General features: G+C 37.1%; 3 protein-coding genes, 1 long non-coding RNA gene and 1 other non-coding gene across 6 annotated transcripts; 2 read left to right on the top strand and 3 right to left on the bottom strand.

The window, feature by feature from the left end:
• The first annotated feature begins 614 nt into the window (after nucleotides 1-614).
• On the top strand, nucleotides 615-1,045 carry LOC119799342. Its single transcript, XR_005282843.1, has 2 exons — nucleotides 615-877; nucleotides 971-1,045. It is a non-coding gene; the product is annotated as an uncharacterized LOC119799342 (long non-coding RNA).
• Nucleotides 1,046-3,611: 2,566 nt separating this feature from the next.
• ppdpfa (pancreatic progenitor cell differentiation and proliferation factor a) lies at nucleotides 3,612-5,553 on the bottom strand. Of its 2 annotated transcripts, none has more exons than XM_038309354.1 (5): nucleotides 5,416-5,553; nucleotides 4,472-4,570; nucleotides 4,293-4,370; nucleotides 4,106-4,196; nucleotides 3,612-4,015 (listed from the first exon to the last, which is right to left on the bottom strand). In XM_038309354.1, exons 2-5 carry the CDS (start codon nucleotides 4,524-4,526, stop codon nucleotides 3,883-3,885), a joined length of 357 nt encoding a protein of 118 aa, XP_038165282.1. In that variant the 5' UTR covers nucleotides 4,527-4,570; nucleotides 5,416-5,553; the 3' UTR covers nucleotides 3,612-3,882. The 2 variants fall into 2 exon arrangements, with proteins under 2 accessions (XP_038165282.1, XP_038165281.1); XM_038309353.1 differs by having other exon boundaries at nucleotides 5,420-5,538.
• Nucleotides 5,554-5,936: 383 nt separating this feature from the next.
• Nucleotides 5,937-6,008, top strand: trnae-cuc. The gene has a single exon. It is a non-coding gene; the product is annotated as a tRNA-Glu (tRNA).
• Nucleotides 6,009-6,726: 718 nt separating this feature from the next.
• On the bottom strand, nucleotides 6,727-14,852 carry LOC119799374 (tumor protein D54-like). Its single transcript, XM_038309219.1, has 9 exons — nucleotides 14,717-14,852; nucleotides 11,368-11,483; nucleotides 11,131-11,279; nucleotides 10,853-10,900; nucleotides 10,307-10,408; nucleotides 7,507-7,533; nucleotides 7,358-7,393; nucleotides 7,202-7,250; nucleotides 6,727-7,121 (listed from the first exon to the last, which is right to left on the bottom strand). The coding sequence occupies exons 1-9, from the start codon at nucleotides 14,727-14,729 to the stop codon at nucleotides 7,035-7,037; spliced, it is 627 nt and encodes a 208-aa protein (XP_038165147.1). The 5' UTR covers nucleotides 14,730-14,852; the 3' UTR covers nucleotides 6,727-7,034.
• A 1,068-nt stretch (nucleotides 14,853-15,920) lies between these two features.
• On the bottom strand, nucleotides 15,921-20,828 carry dnajc5aa (DnaJ (Hsp40) homolog, subfamily C, member 5aa). Its single transcript, XM_038309384.1, has 5 exons — nucleotides 20,670-20,828; nucleotides 19,674-19,796; nucleotides 19,373-19,586; nucleotides 18,193-18,364; nucleotides 15,921-18,111 (listed from the first exon to the last, which is right to left on the bottom strand). Exons 2-5 carry the CDS (start codon nucleotides 19,781-19,783, stop codon nucleotides 18,008-18,010), a joined length of 600 nt encoding a protein of 199 aa, XP_038165312.1. The 5' UTR covers nucleotides 19,784-19,796; nucleotides 20,670-20,828; the 3' UTR covers nucleotides 15,921-18,007.
• Nucleotides 20,829-23,597: the final 2,769 nt, after the last annotated feature.

Here is a 23,597-nt window from a genome sequence, read left to right on the forward strand (position 1 = left end):
TGTGCGTTAATGTATGTCTGGAGATGCTACGTTCATGTAGATTGTAGGTCCTGAACGGACCTACAGTGTCAGTGTCACAGAGGGCTGTGGGCCTTTGATAAGGCTGGTAGCAGATGGGAAGAAACTGTTCTAGTGGCATGAGGTTTTGGTCCTGATAAACCGCAGCCTCCTGCCAGAGAGAAGCGACTGAACTAGTTTGTGACTGAGATGCAAGGGATCAGCCACAATCTTCTCTGCAGGGGACGGAAACGTTATTTATTAATCTTTTGTTAAAAATTGATAATGTGAAAATTATTATTAACAGAGAAAGCGTTTTGTTGGCATTACATGGATCACAGCCTTTTTTGCAGTCCGACAACATGGCGTTCCTGTTAGGAATCCAGTCTGTGTGGGTTGTGTTTTTGTGTTTTCCCCCTCCACCACCAGGTGGCGCCCTGTGCCCGTTGGTTCTCCCACACACCTGCGGCTGGTTGGCTCATTACTGAGGACTTCTTAATCGGCGGACTGTCACTACTTTGACGCCAGAGTGTTTGCCAGTTTTGGGTACTCTAGGCAAGCTGAGTTTAGCCGAGTCTAACTGAGTCTTTGTTTCTCTGATTCTAACATGATTTTTGTCTTTTGCCTTTCGGCAGGAAGTCATCCTGCATACTGAATGTTTGGCCTTCTCCCCCTGGAAGGATTGTTTGAGCTTCACACTGAGCAGAGGATTAATCTCCCCACGTCCCGTTCAAGTTCTCCAGGAAATCTAAGTGGCAGTCCGCTCCATCGCTCCTCAGGAACCAACCAAACCAAAACCTGTCCGCCCTCCAACGAGCCCCTTTATCTCTGGACAAACCCATACCGACTGGATTCTGGGAAGAAACCTTTCTCCGTAATCGTGAGTCCCATTTATCTCTGTTTTTACAAGACGTTGTTCAAAGTTCCCACAGACCCTTAACTAACCTCTGTGAACTTTCCTTCTCAATTCCAGTTCCGGTTCACCTGCTCTCTGAGTTCCCCTGAATCCAACCCATTTGAACTCCTCAATAAACCTGTTAAACTTTTACTCTGGTTTTCTCTGAGTGGTTTTTCTGCATGTGGGTCAGATCTCTTAAATAAATCATGACAGTTCCCCAAACCGTGTTTGACAGGTGGGGGAGTGTTCTTCTAACTGAAAGCTTAACCTTGACCGTTATTGGGACCTAATGACCAAAAAACATTACTCAAGATAACATTTGGTAGCTGCCATTTTTACCTGAGCTTGAAGGGGAGCATGGGGCTAATTCTTCCTCTCAATGAACCAAAGATCCTGTACAGCAGGGGTGTCAAACTGGTTTCAGAAAGGGCCGTGTGGCTGCTAGTTTTCTTTCCTCCCAAACAGTAGCACACCAGATTCCAGTCATCCCAAAGCAGATTAGAATTATTTCTTTAACCTAAACCTTACTAACCAACTTGAGGTGGATGTATGCAAACTCTACATTGCAAAAGGTACTAACTCACTCTAAACACAGAGGAATTTAAGCATCATCCTCTTTATAATTCGAAGTTTGTTTCACTTCAAATTATTCTTTCAGAATTGCATCTGCAGGGTCAGAACCTAGTGCTGGACAAGACAAAGTGGGTCACAGTTTTTACTGCATGGTTTAGTAAAGATGAATTAGTCACTCGTGATCTTCAACATCGATATGTTTAAGGTTCTCACTCTCTGCATGGGCCCACAGTTGTGTTCGAACAGAAAGGCCTCATCCTCATACTTTCCATACAGAACTGGAAGTTCTGTATGAAACTGGAAGTTGAGCCCAACTCCTGAATAAAAGCCTTCCCACCATATTTCCCAACACAAAGAAGCTGAAATTTAGCAGTCAGCAGGATTTCTTGACAGAGAGGCATGCTTCGCCACTCTAATGGTGTCCTGTGGCAGCTCAATTTAAACCACAGGATCTGCTCCTCTGCATTGCATGGAGAGGTTTATAGCTTGCCCAAGGTCTACACACATTTGGAGACCTGTATGTTTTGACAGTGCAGAAAGCTGAAAACTTCAACAACCCAGTATCCTCTGACCTCTCTCTGTGATTTTGAGTTATCTACCAAATTCAAAAACAGGCCTAAATCAGAGGCGACCGGACTTTCGCTCAGTTTTCAAATGAACCCCTATCCAGGAGTCTTCGTCATTAAAGCAGTTTGAAGTTTAGGTGCTGATGATTTGAATCACCATGGAGGTCCACCCTCCCAAGCACAGGTCAGATGCAAATTAAAGACCCAACCATCGTTTTCCTAGGTCATGGAAGTCGTAATCTTTGGCCATTTTAATCACAATGAGGGCACTTTTGTAACCTTTTCGGTGTGACTTCCAGGACCGAAGTGTAGATTCTGAGAAGCTAAAACCACAATAATCCCCTTATAGTTTAGTGGGGTGAAAGTCTGGTTGCTCCTACATTAACCCGATTTTGTGGTTGCAATCAAAGTGCCATTTCTCAGCTGTTTCTCTGTTGTTACTTTTACTGTTAATCTCTTTCACTGTGGTGTAGAATGTTGAGGTATGTCATTTTCAGTCACAGGCTCCAAAGGAAGGCCAGGAGAGATAATGATAAAGTGGTTGTAGCTCACTCAGCCTCCCTCATGGCATGAACAGGAGGACGACTGTTCTGAGAAGTTCCATCTGCCCAGTGGAAGATGTATTAACCTAACAGGAAATTTCCTTGGTGGGGTGGAGAGTGTGTGTTGGGAATAACCAATATTCACGTGTAAGAAAGTTCTTTATATGCAGGGATGAAAAGCCACCCCAGTCAGCGCTTTTTCTCTCCGTCTGCAGATGTAAAATAAATATGTTCTTCCTTGCAAGAATTGCCTTAGTCTCACTTTTCTACAACTCCACAACTTCTTCAGAAAACCTAAGCTTGTTGACTGTTTCATGGCTGGATTTATTCCACCGGTAGAATCCTAAAACGGTGACGCTGGAATTCATTAGGCTCCTAAAAGCAACCTGTTGATTTATAAATGCTTGTAGAAACATCCTGCAGGCCTAAGTGCTGTTTTTTACCCACTTGCATTCCATAGAAGACAAAACACTATAGGGGAGTAGAGGTTTCTTGGAATAAAGTACGTAAGCCTCCCTGTTTAAATTGAAAGTTTCAAACTTAATCTGTCTTGTTTTCTTTTTTTTTAAGAGCAAGGAGGTCATTGGTGTTATCAACAGTATTATGTGCTTTCATAGCATGACATTAATTAAACATCCATCCGTAATATGATTGTACATGAACCTCTAACCCCGACTGTGAGCCCAATAAGTGGAAACCAAATTAATTGATAACACCTTATTCATTTTAAATGACTAATTCCCTTGACTTCATCCACAGGCTTCTGACCCACATTAAAGTCGAACCAAGACATTACATAAACAGCATTACCACCTGATTAATGGTTTCTAATCACGTCAACGTTATAAAGAGATTAAGTCCATTGTTAAGTCGGCTGTGTTCTCTCTGTAGGTTATATAAAGCTGCAGCTCATCTGGGTTCATCATGTTGATTAAGACAACACTAAATATGGGAAACTGTTTACATAAAACAATGTTGTTGGGTCATAATTATGTCAAGGTTTGAAATGAAGATAAATATGAGCCAAATGTGGTGACTAAATTCATTTTAATAATATCAGTTGTAATTCATTACAACAAATACAAAAAAATTCACATAAATTTTTTTTTATAACTTTTGGTCATGATATAAACACACTATATACAGGCAATAAAACAAATAAGATATTCAACTAAAGGTAATAAAACACCATCACCGCTACCACCATCCTACATCTCCACTGGTGGACTATGTTAGTAGTGGCAGGTGGATGGTGAGTAAGGTGCAAAGGAAGAAAGGGGGGGGTTAGACAATTAGGTACTGAGGACTAGGAAGATGTTGGTGGAGGGGACGTGGGTTCATATTTTCCATTTTCGCTGCTTTCGCTGAGTTGTCTGGTCCTAACCATTTCCTTGGCGATGCAGGTCACCTGCCCATTGGACACTGTTAAGGATCCATTCCTACAATACAAATCAAGCTTTAGTTTAACATCTATCTCAAAGCATAAATATTCCCACATGGTGGTTTTATCCACATGTTAGCCCACTCACCTCTGATCAGAGCCATTTTGCATAGTGAGCTGGTTCTGCTTTGCAAAGAAGAACGAAGTCCACCAGTGACCAGAGTCTTGCCTTGGAAGTGCTACAAGAAACACATGTTATATTAACCTCCTTTGTGATGCAGGGGGATGCAATTTCATTTATATGTTGCAGTAATAAACTTGGCTCCTTTCCATACCTGGATGGTGTGGAATAACCTCCCCAGTGTACTCGGAGCTCCCACAAGAGCTGCTACTGGAGTTGGACCCGAGACGTCCTAAGAGAAAGAAACCGTTATGTTAACATTTTGTAGACTTCTCCAGAAAAAAAAAAAGGTTTCATTTAATAATTATGCCCTATAAGTCGTGCGTTACTTACTTCTATAGTAGTCATGTGTGGCGATAAGAGAGCCACTTGATGGGATTGCGGCCATTTTGTCCTGCGTTTGAAAACCACTCAAAGAGGGTGAATAGTAACCTATGGGAACACCAACATATTAGGATGGTCAGTATAATAAAATAAGATAAATTAAACAACAAAACAAATAAAATACATGAACTAATTTCCCATCTGGTGGTCCATTAAGTCAAAGTCAATACTTCTGTTGAACTCTCTTGCTTGCCAGCCAAGTAGTCCAGAACAAAAATAAAGCCATTATTGTTCTCTTGGCTACTACATGGGGTTAAAATCAGTAGCAGCTGGCTGTCAGTGTCAGGTTTCTCCAAACTTCAATGATAGGAATGCGTTGGGAGAACGTGCCCACATGTGTACCAGGGTGAGGTGCATGCACTGGCTGCATGGCACACTTGAGAACATTTGGTCATCCTCATAATCATAGAGGAAGTGAGATTAGACTCCACTTCCAATATAATATATATATTTTTTAAATATACCTCATGAATCAAATAATGGGTTTCATTTTGTTCTGAGATTTAGGCAACATGCTCTCAGCCTGCAGAACCAGTTTAAAGCTGTTCAGCTTAACTCTAAATAGCAGACGGATTTGGGGATTTCACTGAGACAAACCTGTATAAACACTTTGTGGCCTATAATCTCAGCCAATGCACAAACACACAGTTTGAAAGAATTTAATTTATCTTCAGATACATAAAAAAAAAACAAAAAACAAATCCATGATAACATTTTGTTTATTACCAATTGATGCAAAAAGAATACAGTTAAAGATTATTCAGAATGTTTTTCATGCAAAACTGTTTTAAGGGATTTTGAAAATTGAGATAAAAAAAATAAAAATAAAATTAATCTATGGTTTGTTATTTCTAATCATTTTTGATGGAGCAAAGGCTGTATATCTGACTTACCTACAGAGAGGGTGGATGGTTTGTAGTAGAAGCGAGGGTAGCTGTTGGATGACTATGGTTCGTCTGTGGACCGATAACCTGTAAGGACTGCTGTGGATCACTGCAATGCTGTGGTCACACAGGCTGCCTCACCGGAGGCTTTTATAGCAGAACAGCGGTCGTCTTCAGCTTGTGGGCGGAGCCGTGTGGGGAGCTTCAGAGCAGGAACGTGCTACGTGTGCTCCGTGACATGCATTAAGTGGCCACGGTGACACCAGCTGAGGAGAGCATTTTTAGGAAGCTTACAGGAGCTTTACTTAACCCGGTGGCAAGGAGCCATGAATGTGTCCTGTAGTCTATCAGCCTATCAGATAGTCATTGACAGAGATGGCACATTTTCAGGGAGAAATACCCTGAAAGTGTTTTTTTCAAGAAAACAATGTGACCATCATCCTATCTGGAAACCAAATACATCGCACAGACGACCACAAAAACCAACTGTGTAGCGTTCAAATAAATCGGACTGTGGTGAAAACACAAACTCCCTGGTGGTCTAGTGGTTAGGATTCGGCGCTCTCACCGCCGCGGCCCGGGTTCGATTCCCGGTCAGGGAACATATCTTTTGCCAAGTTTTTCTCAGTTACATGGGATAGATGTGTGTAACACCATATCAACGTAGCATTGTTTGATATTTATATTAATTAAAACTTTATTGTAGTTTGCATAGGCTATGTTGTTCTGAATATCAATAAGACATCTGAAATAAAAACGAAATCTTTGGCGCCATCAAAAGGAACAAATGTGCCTTTGCAAATTCTATACAGCAAAACCGGTATAAATCGGACACAACCAGACTTTCGCTCAATCTTAAACCGGTCCTGCCTGGTTCTGAACTTATCCATTTTGGTTGTGTACGATTTAAAGCTAATTTATGGTTTACAAATATAATCATATGTAACATTTCTCAAATACATGAAATAAATAAAAGGGAGTAGCAGATTTACAGTTAAGATTAATATGAACACTGTTAATGTCAAGTATGAAGTATTGTATGCCAAACATTTTCTGTTTGTATTATTATATATATAACATTTGTATTTGTAATAATATTAAAAAACAGATTAAAATTATGATTACTGTTAGGTAATTTTATTATCCATTTTTTCAAGTCATCAGTAAAAGGAAAACACCTCTATCTCCCTCTTGTTGGATTTTATATGAAATAGAAGAAACTGGGTGTAAATGTGTGTAGTAGGTCACTTTAACAATTTCTATTTTTCTCTTTGTTCTGTAATATGAAGCAGTTACTTGGCAACAATAAGTACATTGGACTGAGCGTATGCTAATGCCTTTACTTGGAAAATCTAATATTACAAAAATACTTTGTAATACTTCAAAAGACAGATAGAAGCACATCAAAAACAGCATGTTAACATGAACACATTTCATCGTAATATGAAACTTTCAAAGTATTAAAATTTTTACACAGTACTTTTATTACTGATATCCAAATAATTTGACTTAAACGCTTAATATTGCACATTCTATCTCTTAATCTGCAAAGAAACTCCAGAGAGCAGTAGAAGACGTCACATTGATGAGGGAAAGTGATAACATTTTGTATTTTGGAGAAGATCAGTTTATTTCAGGTTTGGTTGGTTGTGTAAAGATCTTTTTTCGAATCCAGAGGTCCCTTCATTGCTTGATACCCCTCCAGTCACTTTATCCTTGGGATATAAGATACAATTAATCAGAACCCACATCATAGAAACTGTTGTTTTTTTATTTGTCTTTGTAAAACTCTCACCTTAACACTGCCAACGATTTCTTCAATGGACTTGAATGTAGAGGAATGTCTTCAGATAAACATGAAGATGGCATAAACATTTAGAGTTCCACATTAATTATCATCCATAAAGTGGAAAATAAATAATTTTCTCTTTACTATTTTGAGTTGTTTTACCTCATGGATGGCACACTTATAGTGTGGCTCAGGGTGCTGAGTGAAACAAACATGAGTTTAGTTAATGCTTTTAGGCAGAATGCTAACAAATCTGATATCTTTCTTAATTAAATTCTGAATATTAAGAGTGTAAACAGCTTGGATCTTACCGTGGTGAGCTCGGGAGAGGCAGGGCTCTGTTGAGTTTGCAGCATTAATAAAAAAGGAAAAAAGTAGATATAACATAGGATAAAGGGGGTGGACTCAGGTTTCAGCTCTCAAAAACCAATGCAGTTTCTCTCATTTCAACCTCCCACCCCCATGCAGGGGACAAAACATCTCGCCTGGGCAGCCAAGCAAGCAATTCCCCCTCACAACCCCCTTTCAGAGGCATAGACCAGTACTGAGTATTACAGGTAAACAAAGAACCCAAAACGACTCCCCATCTCCCCTTTCCTCAGGAGCGGACCCATTCTTCTGGTTCAATTTGCATGTTTTCTAAGCTAAAACAAGTTTTTGGGTTACTATATAAAGCTTTGAACTCAACGCTAAATCTGGCATTTTGAACTGAAAAGCGTCCTGGATGGGAAGAAAAACATCTTCAAACTCGGAAACCAAGTCCAGTGGATTGTTTTTTAACTTTTTTGGATAAACATAGGATACGGTACATTTTCTCCTATCCTGATAAAATCCTGATATCCAGCTCCATCTGACAAAAAAACAGAAATCTGGGTACATGATTATATTAGATCTATGGCTTTCTTAATATGTGTCGTTGTTAGAGAAGAGCCTGAATACACAGACATCATCTTTTATTTTTAAAGTACCTTAAGTTTGAACATATTTACTTTTTCCTCAAAACCTGCCACATTTTGTTTGTCTGTTTTTTGAATACTATTTTCCTTAATAAAATCTGTGGCAGCACCTTTAGTCTAAGCTTATTAGTTATCTGGGAAGGTTTTCAGTAAGCCTATCAGTAATTTACACTTAGACAAACTATTAACATTTTGTATACACTCTGTGTGTACAAAAAAAAGCGATGCATACAGCTTTTCAACGAATGAGCAGCTTACAGCATTGAAATGAACATTTCCATTTATAATGTGCAGCAGTGATCAAAATGTAAACAGTGTAGGAGAAAAGGCAAACCAGTCTTAAGGCATGGTGCAAAAGGCATTTATATGGAAGGTTCAGAACATTGCAAAAATGAATAAATAAATATGGTGCGAAATGCAGTAGAACACTAAGATTAGTTCTATTTAAAGGGATTTGAAAATTTGTGCAAATATGGTGTTTACAGTAGAGGCTCGATTTGTGGCTTGATTGGAGCTGTTACAAAACTTGCTGGACCTGCATCGAATGCTGCAAAGCCTCTTCCAAGGGGGGCAGCAGGGAGAACAGTCCATGCTGGGGTTGTGAGGGGTCATTAATGATGTTAAGGGCTCGGGAAATACAGCGCTTCGATGAAATGTCTTTAATGGGATTCTTCCAGTCTGAGGAGCTGCAGCCTCCACAACACACAGTCAGACAACTGATCAGAATGCTCTCTTTGGTGCTTCTGTAGAAGGTTGTGTAATTTAATTTTGTTGTGATCCATTGTGAGCTATGTCCAGACATCCAAAGCCTGGTCCCAAATGAGCCAAACTGCTTTTTTTTTTTACTGCCTTAAGTGTCCATTGTTTGATTGAACTGAAGAAAGCTGACCTTTGTGCTGGCCGTAGCTCACTGGATAATTTAATGGTTGTGAGTGAGACTCAGGTTTCTCCCAACATGTCAAAGTAGTCACAACAAACAACTTTATTACCTATCTGTTTCAATGAGATTTGCAGTGCTAAAAAAAATGTGCGGTAAGATTTGTGTTTTAGATCCACCCACTTACATTCTATGACTTCACTAATCTAAATGTTATTTGATGCTGATGGGTAACTCCACTGTCATTCAAAGCCTTAAAAATATTTTCTTTAAAATTAAACATAGTAAGACAGAACTTCTTTAGGCTTAACATATATTAACACACATTTGATAAATTACTGGTTTTGTTTAGTGTAGATAAAAGCATTTTAATGTTTTTTTTTTTTTCCAGTAATCAGGTTGTAATTCTTAGTGGTAACTGAGGCTAGACTTTACTGCAGGAACACCATGCTGAGTTCAAATTCTTTCTACATGGAGTTTGCATATTCTCCTTATGCATGATGGGATTTCTCTCCAGGTACTCCATTTTCCTCTCACAGTCTAAAAAATGATAAGGGTTTGGTCATTTTGTCTCTCTAAATTGCCATTATTTATGAGTGTGTGCCTGTGCATGGCTGTCTCTGTGTTGCCCTGTGTTGGACTGGCGCCCTCTACAGGTCAAACTCCACCTCTCTCGCCCAATGGCTCCTGGTACACACAATGAACGAATAAGAGTAACTTGTTGAACAGGTATTGTTTTTCTGGAAGGCATTTTATATATATATTTTTTGTCTTTTATTGTTTAATTAACCATTAACCAGATTTTTAATTATGTGTTTCAGTCACATAAAAGAGAAAACTTGTTCTTAAAAAAACAACTTACACAATATATGTCATTTAACGTAAAACAAAATCTATTTATTGTTTATTGTGCAGTGGAAGGAAGCAATTAGCTTAATTAGCAGTAATATATTCTGGCATTTGTATAGATATAGATAAAATTAGTAGCAAAATATGAATATGCCTTTATATTAAATTTGTATGTTTTCTAAGCCAAACAAGGCTTTGTTTTTTGGTCCACTCTATAAAGCCTTGAAATCAACGCTAACTCTGACATTTTGTGTTGAAAAAGCTTCCTGGATGGGAAGCGAAACGTCTTCAAACTTGGAAACAAAGTCCAGTGGATTGCTTTTTAACTTTTTTAGAATATTTTTGCTCAAAGCTTTTTTCCCTGTTTTCATGTGGCCCGATTAAAACTGGAAAACGTGCAGGACAAAGTTGGACCAACTATGGCTGTACCTCATCTGTGCCAGTCTTCTGGTGATGGCCACGCCCACATTGGACAGGGCAGCAGATGTCACCTGGCCTGCTTGAGACAGACCATCTCGTGTCCTCAAAATTCTGCAGATAATAGATAAAATTAAAAAAAGCAGTTAAAGTGGGTGTCTGATCAAACAAAGCTCTGCGCGTTTCTGTGTGTTATGTAACAGAGTCCAGTGAGCACATACAATAGACAAAGGAACAAAATGACATGTAAACAACAATAAGCTTATGTGCGTCAGTCGTCACACTCCATCTGGCTGCAGCAGATCCCTTGCTTACTCTTTGAAACAAACACTTGAGGCTTGTCATGGTGTGACTTTGTAAAGTCACGGCCTCCTGTGCTAAGTCAGTCTGTGGGGCTATTATCAGGGCGCCAATCCTATTTGACATGGAAAATCCCATCACTTGATTCTCAGAAGGGAGCTCACTTTAGGAAACATGAACAGGGAGAAATGTTGACGAGATCCAAATGTTTTTTAAAGTATATACATTTATGCACAAATAATGATTACAAAGACTCACACGTTGGACTTGCTGATGTCCTCCAGAGTCGCAGAGGCTGTGAGATATCTGAAATGACAAAACATGCATAGGTTGACAGATTAGTGAGCTGACCTAAAAGGACAGCCTCGATCATTGTCAGTTTCCCTCTTTTGTTTATGTAACCATATCAAACAATCAAAGTGAGGATAAAATGTTATGTGACATGACAGTACATTAAGTTAAACTGCACCAGTATTTTGCAGAAATCTTTGCATGTGAATGTGTGTATGTGTTTGTGAATGTCTGAGTGCACCCACGGAGCTGAGGTCTGGACTTCCTGCCAACCTTTGGACAGATTCTGTTTCATGCAGCTGAGGGGACTCATTCCAAGCTGCCTCCTGATATCTGCTGCATATTTTTCTTTTGCCAAAAGAACCTGCCTCAACGTCTGAATCTCATCCTCTGTCTATGCGAGTGGAAACAAAACATTGCATTCAGAAGAAAATATCCTTTCAGCTTGCTTTTTAAACACATTGCACCAAACAGAGAACTACCTTTGTAAGCTCAAAGCGTAGACTGTCCAGGTCTTCTTCTCCTAGACTTGTGTGAGAGCATCCATTACCTGTAGTCCTTGTGGAAAAGTTCAGTGACGAAGACGTCCCATTAAATGCTTTGAAACAGAGACAAGAGAAATATTAAATTTAGAAGATGAGATTGACAAACCAGGAGGGAAAAGAAGAGAAAACATTGTAAGGGACATCTATGAGAATTACTGTGTTTTAGCATAAGTATAATTGTTTGACAAGGTTTTTGAGTGATAAAAAAATCTCATTTGGAACCTACATAATACTTAGCTTCTAGGCAGGCTGTCAAATAATAATAGTGAGTAAAAGAGAGATATACTTGTTCTTTACACCATATCCATCTGTATTATTGTTAATAAGTCTTGATTTATATCATTTAGATTAAGATCAGTAGTATACAAATTGCTTAAATAAGTGAAGCAATAAGCTAAAAAATTTGTAAAGCAGATAACCAAACGATAATTATCAGTCAACTTAAACTCTGCAGTTCTAAATCTGTACTATAATTCACTTCTTTTAAAAGAAGTACATTCAAAAAAATCTTAATTAGTATATTTTATTAGTCTTATTCTTGGTATTTAAATGTGCGGTTGAAATCTTAAAATAACTCACAATTAAATTGATTTCTAAATTAACTTGTTTGTTTAGCCCTATTTATCTTTAAAATATTCCGAATTTACTAAACAAGTACAAATGAGAAGGGGGAAAAAAAGACAATCTAAGAAATATGCAAATTTATAAGAACAATAAAACTACAAGTTCAAGGATGAGAAATAACAGAACTTACATAAACAAGTTGTTCAATGCATTTGTTTGTTGTGTTGTTCCTGATTTTATATACAGGTGCTGGTCATAAAATTAGAATATCATGAAAAAGTAGATTGATTTCAGTAATTCCATTTAAAAAGTGAAACTTGTATATTATATTCATACATTACATACAAACTCATATATTTCAGATGTTTATTTTGTTTAATTTTGATGATTACAAATGACAACAAATGAAAATCCCAAATTCATCATATCAGAAAATTAGAATATTACTGAAGACCAATAAAAACAAAGGATTTATAGAAATGTTGGCCAACTGAAAAGTATGAACATGAAAAGTATGAGCATGTACAGCACTCAGTATTTAGTTGGGCCTCCTTTGGCCTGTATTACTGCAGCAATGCGGCGTGGCATGGAGTCGATCAGTCTGTGGCACTGCTCAGGTGTTATGATAGCCCAGGTTGCTCTAATAGTGGCTTTTAGCTCTTCTGAATTGTTGGGTCTGGTGTATTGCATCTTCTTCTTCACAATACCCCATAGATTTTCTATGGGGTTAAGGTCAGGAGAGTTTGCTGGCCAATTAAGAACAGGGATACCATGGTCCTTCAACCAGGTACTGGTAGCTTTGGCACTGTGTGCAGGTGCCAAGTCCTGTTGGAAAATGAAATCTGCATCTCCAAAAAGTTGGTCAGCTGCAGGAAGCATGAAGTGCTCTAAAACTTCCTGGTATGTGGCTGCGTTGACCCTGGACCTCAGAAAACACAATGGACCAACACCAGCAGATGACATGGCACCCCAAACCATCACTGACTGTGGAAACTTACACTGGACTTCAAGCAACGTGGATGAAGTGCCTTTCTTCTTTTCCTCCAGACTCTGGGACCTTGATTTCCAAAGGAAATGCAAAATTTACTTTCATCAGAGAACATGACTTTGGACCACTCACCAGCAGTCCAGTCCTGTTTCTCTTTAGCCCAGGCAAGACGCTTCTGACGCTGTCTGTGGTTCAAGAGTGGCTTGACACAAGGAATGCGACAGCAGAAACCCATGTCTTTCATACGTCTGTGTGTGGTGGTTCTTGAAGCACTCACTCCAGCTGCAGTCCACTCTTTGTGAATCTCCCCCACATTTTTGAATGGGTTTTGTTTCACAATCCTCTCCAGGGTGCGGTTATCTCTTGCTTGTACACTTTTTTCGACCACATCTTTTCCTTCCCTTCGCCTCTCTATTAATGTGCTTGGACACTGAGCTCTGTGAACAGCCAGCCTCTTTAGCGATGACCTTTTGTGTCTTGCCCTCCTTGTGCAAGGTGTCGATGGTCGTCTTTTGGACAACTGTCAAGTCAGCAGTCTTCCCCATGATTGTGTAGCCTATAGAACTAGACTGAAAGACCATTTAAAGGCTTTTGCAGGTGGTTTGAGTTAATTAGCTGATTAGAGTGTGGCACCAGGGGCCATCAATTTTGAACCTTTTCACAATATTCTAATTTTATGATATGATGAATTTGAGATTTTCATTTGTTGTCATTTGTAATCATCAAAATTAAACAAAATAAACATCTGAAATATATGAGTTTGTATGTAATGTATGAATATAATATACAAGTTTCACTTTTTAAATGGAATTACTGAAATCAATCTACTTTTTCATGATATTCTAATTTTATGACCAGCACCTGTATAAGGCTTACATATTTTTGTGCACACACTGTTGAATTAGGTAGTTTCAAACACCTAGGTGTTACCGCTTCGTTCTTTTCACAGTTCAATTTTCTTTGATCACACAAAAAGCAATCTTTTGATGTTACATGAGCGACTGAGTGCTTATTTTAATGTTTAATCAGATTGATACAACGCTGCAAGGCAAAAGAGGCTTTTACAGTTTCAAATATAAATGAAAGATAGAAGAAAAGGAAAACAATAAAACAAAACAACTTAGTTATAAACCTTATTCAGATCAACGCATCAAAAAATCTAAAAAGTTTTGTTTACTTAAAGTATAGAAAATATAAAAAGAAATTATTTTGATTCAATTTGTTTAGTCATAAATTAATAAAACACATAAATAAAAACATACAGATTGTTTTTCATAAATGTAGATAAAATATAATTTTCTGTGTTTATCAACAAAATTTTTCGTCTGTAGTTTAAATGTAAACGTCTGTGGTATGAGAAATTTTAGACTTAAATTTTTAGCTTCATTTCAGCAAACCTGAACTACTTTCTTCTATCAGAAATTAGCATTTAGAAAGGTTAAGACAAACATGTTGAATTGCAACTTCTAATTTCCAATTTTTTTAAAGAAAGCAGAAGAATATTGTCCTGTTTTTCCCCCTGTAATCTGTTGGAGCTGTCCGCGGTCCTGAAGTCATTCCTTCGCAGACTATCAAGCTAACAGGCTAACTTGTTGCGTGCGGTGCAAACGTCAGCATAAAGTCACCAAAACAAGCAAGCAACACAAAAAAAAGTAATTTACCTAAAAAAAAGTAAAGAAATAACTTCGTATATCAAACACACAACAACCTATAAACAATATGAGTTGGTCTTACCTTGTCGGTTCATCGCTGCTTTGTTCACTTGGAAGTGTTTTGATTAGCTAACTGCTGCCAAGTGTCTCCATCCAGTTAGCTGAGCTCAGAATATAGCAGGGAGCAATCTGATCACTGAGGCTATTATTGGGTCCACTCTCTCACACACTCGGTAATCTCAGTAAACGACAACAGCGGGATATAATGAGGAACACAGAGATACTCATGCCAGCTTCAGGCATCTCTATCTTCTTTCTTAATCTTTGCAAGCGTAAATAGTGTGCCCACAAAAATATACACAGCAAGAAATGTCTAAACTGGATAGATGCCTTCAAAAATAAATAAATAAACAGCGAAGAAACAACAACAATAGCCTTTTATTGTGACTGAGTGAGCAGAGCACAGAGAAAACCCAAAAACCAGTCCAGCAGAAAATTATTTTAGAAAAATGACAAACACAGAGAAAAGAGAACAGTAGAATATGGCTTTATCTGAGAGAAAGATAGTTAAATGTTGCAGAGGAAAGCAAATGGGACTAAAGAAAGGAAGAAAAAGCAGTAACTTTAGTTATGTATTCAGTAGAATCATAATAGCCTTCTTAAAAAGAAAGATACATTTCTAGTTTATTTGTATACTGCTTGACTACCAAAATATTGATTGATAAATCTTCTAAATTCAAATATTCTTCTTATCTCATTGTGTGTTGATTCTTATGCTTTTTATTCCCTTTACTTTTAATCTATGTCCTGCTTTTCTTAAGAGTATTCCTAAGTAAATTTAGCTTGGTTCCATAACTTTATGTATAATATGATAGGAAAAGAAAGAAATTGACGCGTACTCGTTGAATTTGGTACAAAAACAAAATTCAGCATTGTGGCAAATAAAATAGAGTCAGACTAGTCAGAGAACTTCACTCTTAATTGAATTGCTGTATATTTGTCTCCACCTGGTGGTAGAAATCAAAACTACGTCCACACGATGAGCAGCCACTTGCGTGTAAAAAATACAGTATTTTTTATTATAATTAACCATAATAATAATAATACTAATAAAAACTGCATGGATAAAATATTACACCTTTATAATCAATTGACTGGTTTCCATAGATTTTTCTACATGTCTAAGTTTTGGTACAATATTCTTCAAAAATAATTATTGAGTACAATAACCTCATCACCACATAAATAAAACCTTGGTCATTAGAAATAAAATATGAAGACAGGAGTCAAAATGTTGAGGAACATTTATTCAACAGCAAATTAGATCAATGATGCACTTGTTTTCTTCCAGACACACAGTTACCATGCTAGAACATAAATGTCAAGGTTTATACTTTATATGGGCCAAGTGTATTTACCGGCAGCTTCAACCATTAAACCATCCTTGGCTGGATTTAATGGTTACATTACGACACCATACCATTTAAAATGACCAGAAATCCAGCTTTAAAACATGACAGAATATGAAATAAAATAAACTCTTCAAAATTCATCATATAACCATTTCACTATAGTTACACAATATAGTATTTTTTTGGAGTCATTTCCTGATCCATTAGATTTTTTTTCAACACATGGTGCATTCAGCTGAGAACGTTTACAGTAGCATTTTTCAGTATTTCGATGAAAAAGCCATGACAGGAACATCTATGTTGCATCGAGGGGTTACAGGAAACATCATACTAGGGCCACAGAGGTCAACATCCATACCATTAATAGCAGAGGGGTGGGCTACGGGGGCTCACCATTTGTAAACCATTTAAACACATCAGTTGCTGTCATGAAGCAGCAAAAATAGCAAAGATGTACACGGGGGAAAAATAAAGTAATATATAGAAAATATTTCTTTCCCTTAGAGATGCAAATGGCATGTTTTAAAAGTCAACGATGATAAACAATCACAGCATCAGACAAAAGATCAGGTTTATTAGATTTAAAATAAAATTCAGGAAGAGAGCGATGTTTAGTCTTCGGGTTTTCTAATAGACAAAAAAAAAAAAAAAAAAAGCTTGCTAGAAGTGCAGCTGAACAATGTTGGGCTCCTTGACTTGATGCAATGAAATAATTAAAACAGCTGGGATGAGATGAAGCTTTAAAGAATTGAGATTATTGATGCAGAATGAAATAAAATAAGATAAACTCATTGTGCTTAATATAACAAAATCAGAAAAATGTTTGCATCATGTGCAGATGGAAAAACTGGAGTTCCTTGGCTTAATGCAGAGTAATAAAAATCAAATTAAACTGAATGAGGTGCAGCTTTGCAAAGACGGACCTACTGCTAAACAAAGAAATAACAGAACAGTTACAACCAGCTCTGATGGGGATGGTTTTAAAATACTTAAGCTTCGTGAAGAAAAAGGTTTTGTTTGAGAGTTTTTCAGATTTTTGCATCCAAGGTTAATGTCACTGTTAAGCTGCTGATATGACAAAATAAGGATGGGATGCAAAATACGGGATTTTTAATGTGAAATGGACCAAATCTATTACAGTAGTTTGCACCAGAATAAAAATGACAGCCTGCTGCGGTGAGGCACAGAAGGCTGTCTGTGCCCTTTCTGCTGTGATTGAACATGAAGCTGATGATAAATAAATATCTAAAGCATAAAGGTTTTCCACGCAGGTATTCATGAACAGCTTAGGGGCAACATAGAAGAGACAAAGAAAATAAATGTCAAAGCTTGCTCTGTGCTGAAAAAAATACCAATCACAAATCAAAAAAGTGCAAATCTGGGGATATATCAGTTCTATAAAGTTTAATGATGGCACTGAGCACCTGAATCTTTATGTATATTTCTTACCAGCACTTCCCTGATGAGCCAGAGCTCCCTGTTCCTCCTGCATAAAAAAAATCTATCACCCTCTACCTCCTCCTTCTGGTAAGCTGTGCTCATTTTAACATCTCTGCACATGTGTCATGAGTCTTGTTAATAAGTAAAACGGTTGCCAAGGAGTAAAAAAAATATAGGAACAATGCTTTTTTTTCACACAGTGCATGCTACACTATGATGCAAACAATAGGAGAGGGGGAAGCAGGGTGGGGGACCTGTGTGGTTAAAGTGCAAAAGAAGAAACCAAAGGTTTTAGTTGTTTCACTTTCCTTCCTGCACATTGGAAAGGTACGATCAGGGAAGGATGGGAGGGGATGTGACTTCATTAGTTCCTCTGAAAAGGCCATGCTGACAAGTCCACTTTCCTCTGCATGGCTGTTCTTCTCACATGGAAGGATGAATTTGCCTTTTTCTTTCATCTCACTGAGGTGGAGCAGGGAAGCAGGCGGGAACCTGGACTGGGACGGGTGGGAGCGGAGGGATTAGTTGAAGCCGGTATCGGTGTGGTAGGAGTAATGCCCATCTGATGTTAGCTGGGTTGTCTCTGTTGCCGATGGCTGCAGCACTATGGGCTCACCAGCAGCCTCTGTTTGGGAAACAGGAACCACATTTCAATACCTGCTCCTATCTCTCTAACAAGACATTTAACTCGTATATTTTGGCTTACCTCTTTCATCAGACTGCAGCTGAGCCTCCAGGTCCTCGGGGGACACATAGAAGTCCTGCTCCTGGCCCTCTCGAGGCCGGGGTTTACATCGTCCACAGCAGCAGTTACAGCAGCAGCACAGGCAGCAGCAGAAGTAGCATCCAGTGGCCAGACCACAGAATACAAACAGTGCCTAGAAACAAGCAGATCCAAACTAAAAATGCATCTGAAAACATGTAATATAATCAACAAATTTAAATTGTTTCAGAAAAGAAATTATAGACTATGTAGAGTCATACACAGTCAGATTTATGACTTCCGGCTAATAATAACCAAGAGTTACATTCAACAAAAAGTTAGAATATTACAAAAGACCAATAAAAATGTTTTTTCTATAGATTTTCTCTAACTTTTATAGCTTATCTGTGGGGTTTAGGTCAGGCCAGTCAGCTACCTGAATCGAACACTGGTTCAATTGTCATTTAATATGTTGCTGATAGTTGGTAGTAGCACTGTGGGCAGGTGCCAATCACTGCTCAATAAGGGAGATCTGCATCTAAATAAAACTCGTAAGCAAGATCAGGGCAGCTTGGAGTATTTTCAACACTAACTTCTAAAACAAAGTGTATTGTGAGTTGATGACACGGCTCCAAAAATCACTGAATGAGGGAAACTTCCCACTGAACTGCAAACAGCTTGCGTTCTGTGCATCTCCAGTTCACCTTCAGACTCTGGGATATTCATTCCAAATTAAAAAATGAAGTTGTATAAGAAAAAAAGGTCAATTTTCTCTTCTTAGCTCAGAGGAAATACATCTGTTTCACAAATGGCTCAATACAGTAATTGTCACAGTTGCAGCCCATATCCTGGATATCTCCATGTGTGATTGCTCTTGAAACCAGAACAGGCTTTTCTACTATCTGAGATTGTTGCTTGTGCATTGTTCTTCTATCAGTCTTTTTTTCATCCACCAAACTTTCCACTGAAATTATTTGACGATCTGTGAACAATTAGCATATTTAGCCATGACCTTTTACTCTAAACAAGTGTCAGCTGGTCAACTGTCAAATCAACCTCTCCCATGATTTAGGAAGCCATAAAATACTGATTAAATCTGTATCCAAGAAACTTTTTATTGGTCCTTTGCAATATATATATGTTAATTTTCCTAAATATAAAGCTATGGTAATTATTTTCTTACCTTTGCCCACCAGCTTGAAAGCACAAAGTAAGTATTAACATTCTCCTCCCCAAACTGCTCAGCCACATACAGTCCCAGAGAGCCGTATTTATCATAAATATTACGCTTTGTGGGGTCATTCAGGATAGCATGGGCGTTGTTGATCTCTTTGAATTTATCTGCTGCCTCTGGATTGTCCGGGTTCTTGTCAGGGTGGAACTTTAGCGCCAGTTTCCTGATGTAAAAGGCAGGTAGAAAATCACTTAATGACAGCAGAGGGGAGCAGCTTCTGTGACTGGACAAAAGCAGAGCTTGGCCTCACCTGTAGGACCTCTTGATGTCATCAGACGTGGCCACCTTTTCAACTCCAAGCACATGATAGAGAGACTCCCCAGCGGTGGACAGAGAACGCTGCCTCTGTTGCTCAGCCATGATGCCTCACAGGCTGGACACAGAAACAAGAACAGAGAATTGGAGATAGATCTATTTCATCAGAACAATCAGAGAAAATACTGAGGCTGGCAGCTCCAAAAGCAGCAGGGAACAGCTGGTAGGATAAACACATGTGTCCCGACACACAGATCTGCACTATATAGAATGAAATTAAAGCTGTTTGGGTCCAGATGATGGACTGATTACTTTCACCTGCATTTATCTTAGTTTTTTCTGCAGGATAATACGTTGTTGGAGCAGATCACTGACAGAATTACATCTTGGCAGGTCCACTGCTCTTAGTAAATTACAAGCTGACATCCCTGCAGGCTAACAAGCTACAATAGAGCAGAATGATAAAAAAAAAAAAAAAATATATATATATATATATATATATATATATATATATATATATATATATATATATATATATATATATATATATATATATATGCCTCACAAAAAAATAAATAAAATGTAATTTTTTGAGTCTTAAAAAAAACAGGCTGCATCCAAATGGGTGTTAACTACACAAATGAATACCTACTGGTCTATATTTGAAGCCTTTTTCATTTTATCTTCGGGTTTTCACGGGAGTCTAATCAATCTGAGAGATGTTTTCTATATATTCTCCCTCTATGAATCGCATCAGTCAGTAAATTTTCGGTAGCGAGGATTATAAACTACGAGTACGATACTGGGGGCATAATCTCTGATCAGGAGTCATCAGCTGCACGGCCACAGCGCGCAGCATCCATGTTGGTTCGCTTCCAGGCCTGTTCTGGAGGCAAAGGCAGGGATGGATCGTCAGGAGGGATTTTTCAAGGGCAAGAGGCAGCGTCACAGAAAAATAAGGAGAACATATTAAAGCAAAAATGATGCTCACCTTTTAGTCGGCTCTGATGCTCTCTAAGAATAGCGATCCGGAAGGGTTCTGGTCTTTACAGGGCGCAGCGTGACTATGGCAGCATCTCGCACGAATCCAGAACCTCTTTGGCTCACACTACCATGGACAGCTGCAGCAACTCGCTGACTCCGCCCCCTTTGGTACCCCACGGAGGACCCTACGTGCGCGTGCACTGATGAAATTCTGACGGAATGGGCGCGTGGTGAGAAAAGCTCATGGATTGCTATTAAATAAAGAAAATTTAATTTTGAGCTATTAGTTACTATTATATCATATGATATTATATGTTATATATGTATATATGTATATATCTGTATGGTATATACATATATATGGTATATAGGCTACGTATATATATATATATATATATATATATATATATATATATATATATATATATATATATATATATATATATATATATATATATATATATATATATATATATATATATATATATATATATATATATGTATATATATATATATATATATATATATATATGTATATATATATATAAATATATATATATATATACATATATACATATATGTATATATGTATCTATATATGTATTTATATATATATATATATAAATAAATATATAGTCTATATATGTGTATTATATACAGAAGTTGCAATATGTTGCAAAATTGCAACATATATATATATATATATATATATATATATATATATATATATATATATATATATATATATATATATATATATATATATATATATATATATATAAATAGATATAAATAGATATATAGTCTATATATGTGTATTATATACAGAAGTTGCAATATGTAAGGAGAGCCTGCCTTAGAAGCCTGCAGTAGAAAAGAAGAAGTTAAAAGAAAAAGACTCAAGGATCCGTTTTCCATTAAGTTGATGTGAAAAGATTTTTTTAAAACTGCTTTAGTCTGGTGGACTGGTGACCTGTCCAGGATCTACCTCATCTGTCACATAGCGAGTGTTGAAGATAGGTTCCAGCCACACCTTAGCCCTGCAAGGAGACGGTTAATGCATGCTGCAGTATTTGCATAAAATAATGCAATTGCAAAGTCCTTCAAGAATTACATTTATTTTTATAAGTAAGTTTTTTACATCTTCATATGTTAATTTGGTTAAAGAGAATTGATCCCTTGTAACTTACCAGTGATTAAACAACAGCACTTTCAAGTGAGTCTCAATAAGATGTAAGGGAAAAGGGTTAAAATGTTAATAATTTACCTTGAGCTGAGGCTAAATAATACCTTTTATTTCTTTGCTTTGTAAAAAGTAGCATTAGTCATACACAAGACAAACAGACATGTTGGTGAACATTTCCCAAGCAATAATCTTTTTGTTTTGCTCTTTATTGATATGATGAAATAAAAAGCCAATTCTTTAAAGAAACAATAAGATGGCTTGTGACTTACATTCTGTGCAGAGAAGGGATAATACTTTTTAAATCATTATAGCTTATCTTAAAGAGAGGGTTAGATTCTAATGTCTCCAAAAGAAAACAAAAAGGTAAAAATTGACATTCCTGCAGATGACAAAAAAAAATCATACATTTAAACTTAGAAAAACATGCTGCTGTTATGTATAAATTACATCAGTGGTTTGCACTGCTGTCTCACAGCAGAAATCTTTGCCCTGAATCTCAGCTTCGACTCCTCCGTGAGCCTTCCTATGCATGCATTTTTTGGTAACATTTTGGGTCCCAGTTAATTGTAGTTTAAACACAACAGACTGCCTGAGTGTAGTCGTTGGCCATCTCCATTCCTTTATGACCGCACTGCCCATCTTCTGATAGCTTTTGTTTAGCAGAATAATAAACCGGTCTCATGCCAGTATGAATGAATGTAGTTCTTAAAGGTACAAAAACCCGTAAACAATTAGATGTGGAACATATTTTTAAATCCCATATTTTATCATTCCCCTTTATTTAAATGCTGGATACACTTTTCTTTACTTTAGCTCAAATAGTAAAATAAATGAAGCTGTATATCTAATCAACACGGAGAAGAGAATTGATACAGATTTGCAATAGTGAGAGCAGATTGACAGGATGGTTAGATAGTTAAGTCAAAAACCAATGCTAATTGAGGTAATATTGGTGTGTTCATAAATCTATTCTGGGAAGAAAAAATATTTAATTAGGCCTAGTAATGTATTTATTTTTTATTTTATTTTATTTTTCACTGTCCTGTCTGGCAATGTGGCAATAAGAATAATTGTCTTGATGCCAAAAAGAGCCCAACAGATTTTACTTTCACAAGTGTAGCAGTAGGGCAATTGCCATATTGCTCCACTTGTTTCATGCATATAAATTGCTTTATTATGCAGGGAGTTTTACAGTTTACATGGACACTGCAATGTAAATATAGCAGAAAAAAAGGAAAAAAGAAAAAAAAAGAGAAAAGATGAAAGAAAGAGAAGACAGAAAGGCTAGAAAGCCTAGTAATTTAACTGCAAACTATAAAACTATTTAAAGAACCATAAAGGTCATAGAGTATATTAGGAAAAAAAAACACAAAGCAATCATGGGATTTAAATGATCTGATCTAGAGGAAAGAGCCACTACATCAACGCATTAATCTACACTTAATAATCATAAATATGAAAATTTCCCAAACTGAAATAAGAAATATAAAAAAAAGAAGAGATGATAAATCGGCTAAAAAGTGAAAAAATAAATAAAATCATAACGTCAAAATACAAAAAGCTATGCATCTATTATTTTATTTTGTATTATTTTCTTTAAATTTATAAGAAATGTACAAGTGTATTGATATTATGCAAAACGTTCCTAAATTTAAAGATACAGCCTTTAGTACAATAAAACTCAAATTTTAAACAAAACATTATATGTTGGTTAATTAATGTACAGGTGCTGGTCATAAAATTAGAATA

Source organism: Cyprinodon tularosa, unplaced genomic scaffold (genome assembly GCF_016077235.1).
Source record: "Cyprinodon tularosa strain WSP-4 unplaced genomic scaffold, ASM1607723v1 ctg66, whole genome shotgun sequence".
Lineage (NCBI taxonomy): Eukaryota > Metazoa > Chordata > Actinopteri > Cyprinodontiformes > Cyprinodontidae > Cyprinodon > Cyprinodon tularosa.

What these genes read in the sequence shown, in the direction of transcription:
- LOC119799374 (XM_038309219.1), bottom strand. An exon ending in GAAGTCCAGACCTCAGCTCC is followed by an intron (nt 10,901 to 11,130) that starts GTGGGTGCACTC and finishes TTGTCATTTCAG; the next exon opens with ATATCTCACAGCCTCTGCGA. An exon ending in CCTCTCCCGAGCTCACCACG is followed by an intron (nt 7,394 to 7,506) that starts GTAAGATCCAAG and finishes TGTTTCACTCAG; the next exon opens with CACCCTGAGCCACACTATAA.
- dnajc5aa (XM_038309384.1), bottom strand. Translation starts at nt 19,783, where the DNA reads ATGGCTGAGCAACAGAGGCAGCGTTCTCTGTCCACCGCTGGGGAGTCT. An exon ending in GACATCAAGAGGTCCTACAG is followed by an intron (nt 19,587 to 19,673) that starts GTGAGGCCAAGC and finishes CTTTTACATCAG; the next exon opens with GAAACTGGCGCTAAAGTTCC. An exon ending in GCTGCAGTCTGATGAAAGAG is followed by an intron (nt 18,112 to 18,192) that starts GTAAGCCAAAAT and finishes TTTCCCAAACAG; the next exon opens with AGGCTGCTGGTGAGCCCATA.
- ppdpfa (XM_038309354.1), bottom strand. Translation starts at nt 4,526, where the DNA reads ATGGCCGCAATCCCATCAAGTGGCTCTCTTATCGCCACACATGACTAC. An exon ending in GGTTATTCCACACCATCCAG is followed by an intron (nt 4,197 to 4,292) that starts GTATGGAAAGGA and finishes TGTTTCTTGTAG; the next exon opens with CACTTCCAAGGCAAGACTCT. An exon ending in CAAAATGGCTCTGATCAGAG is followed by an intron (nt 4,016 to 4,105) that starts GTGAGTGGGCTA and finishes TTTGTATTGTAG; the next exon opens with GAATGGATCCTTAACAGTGT.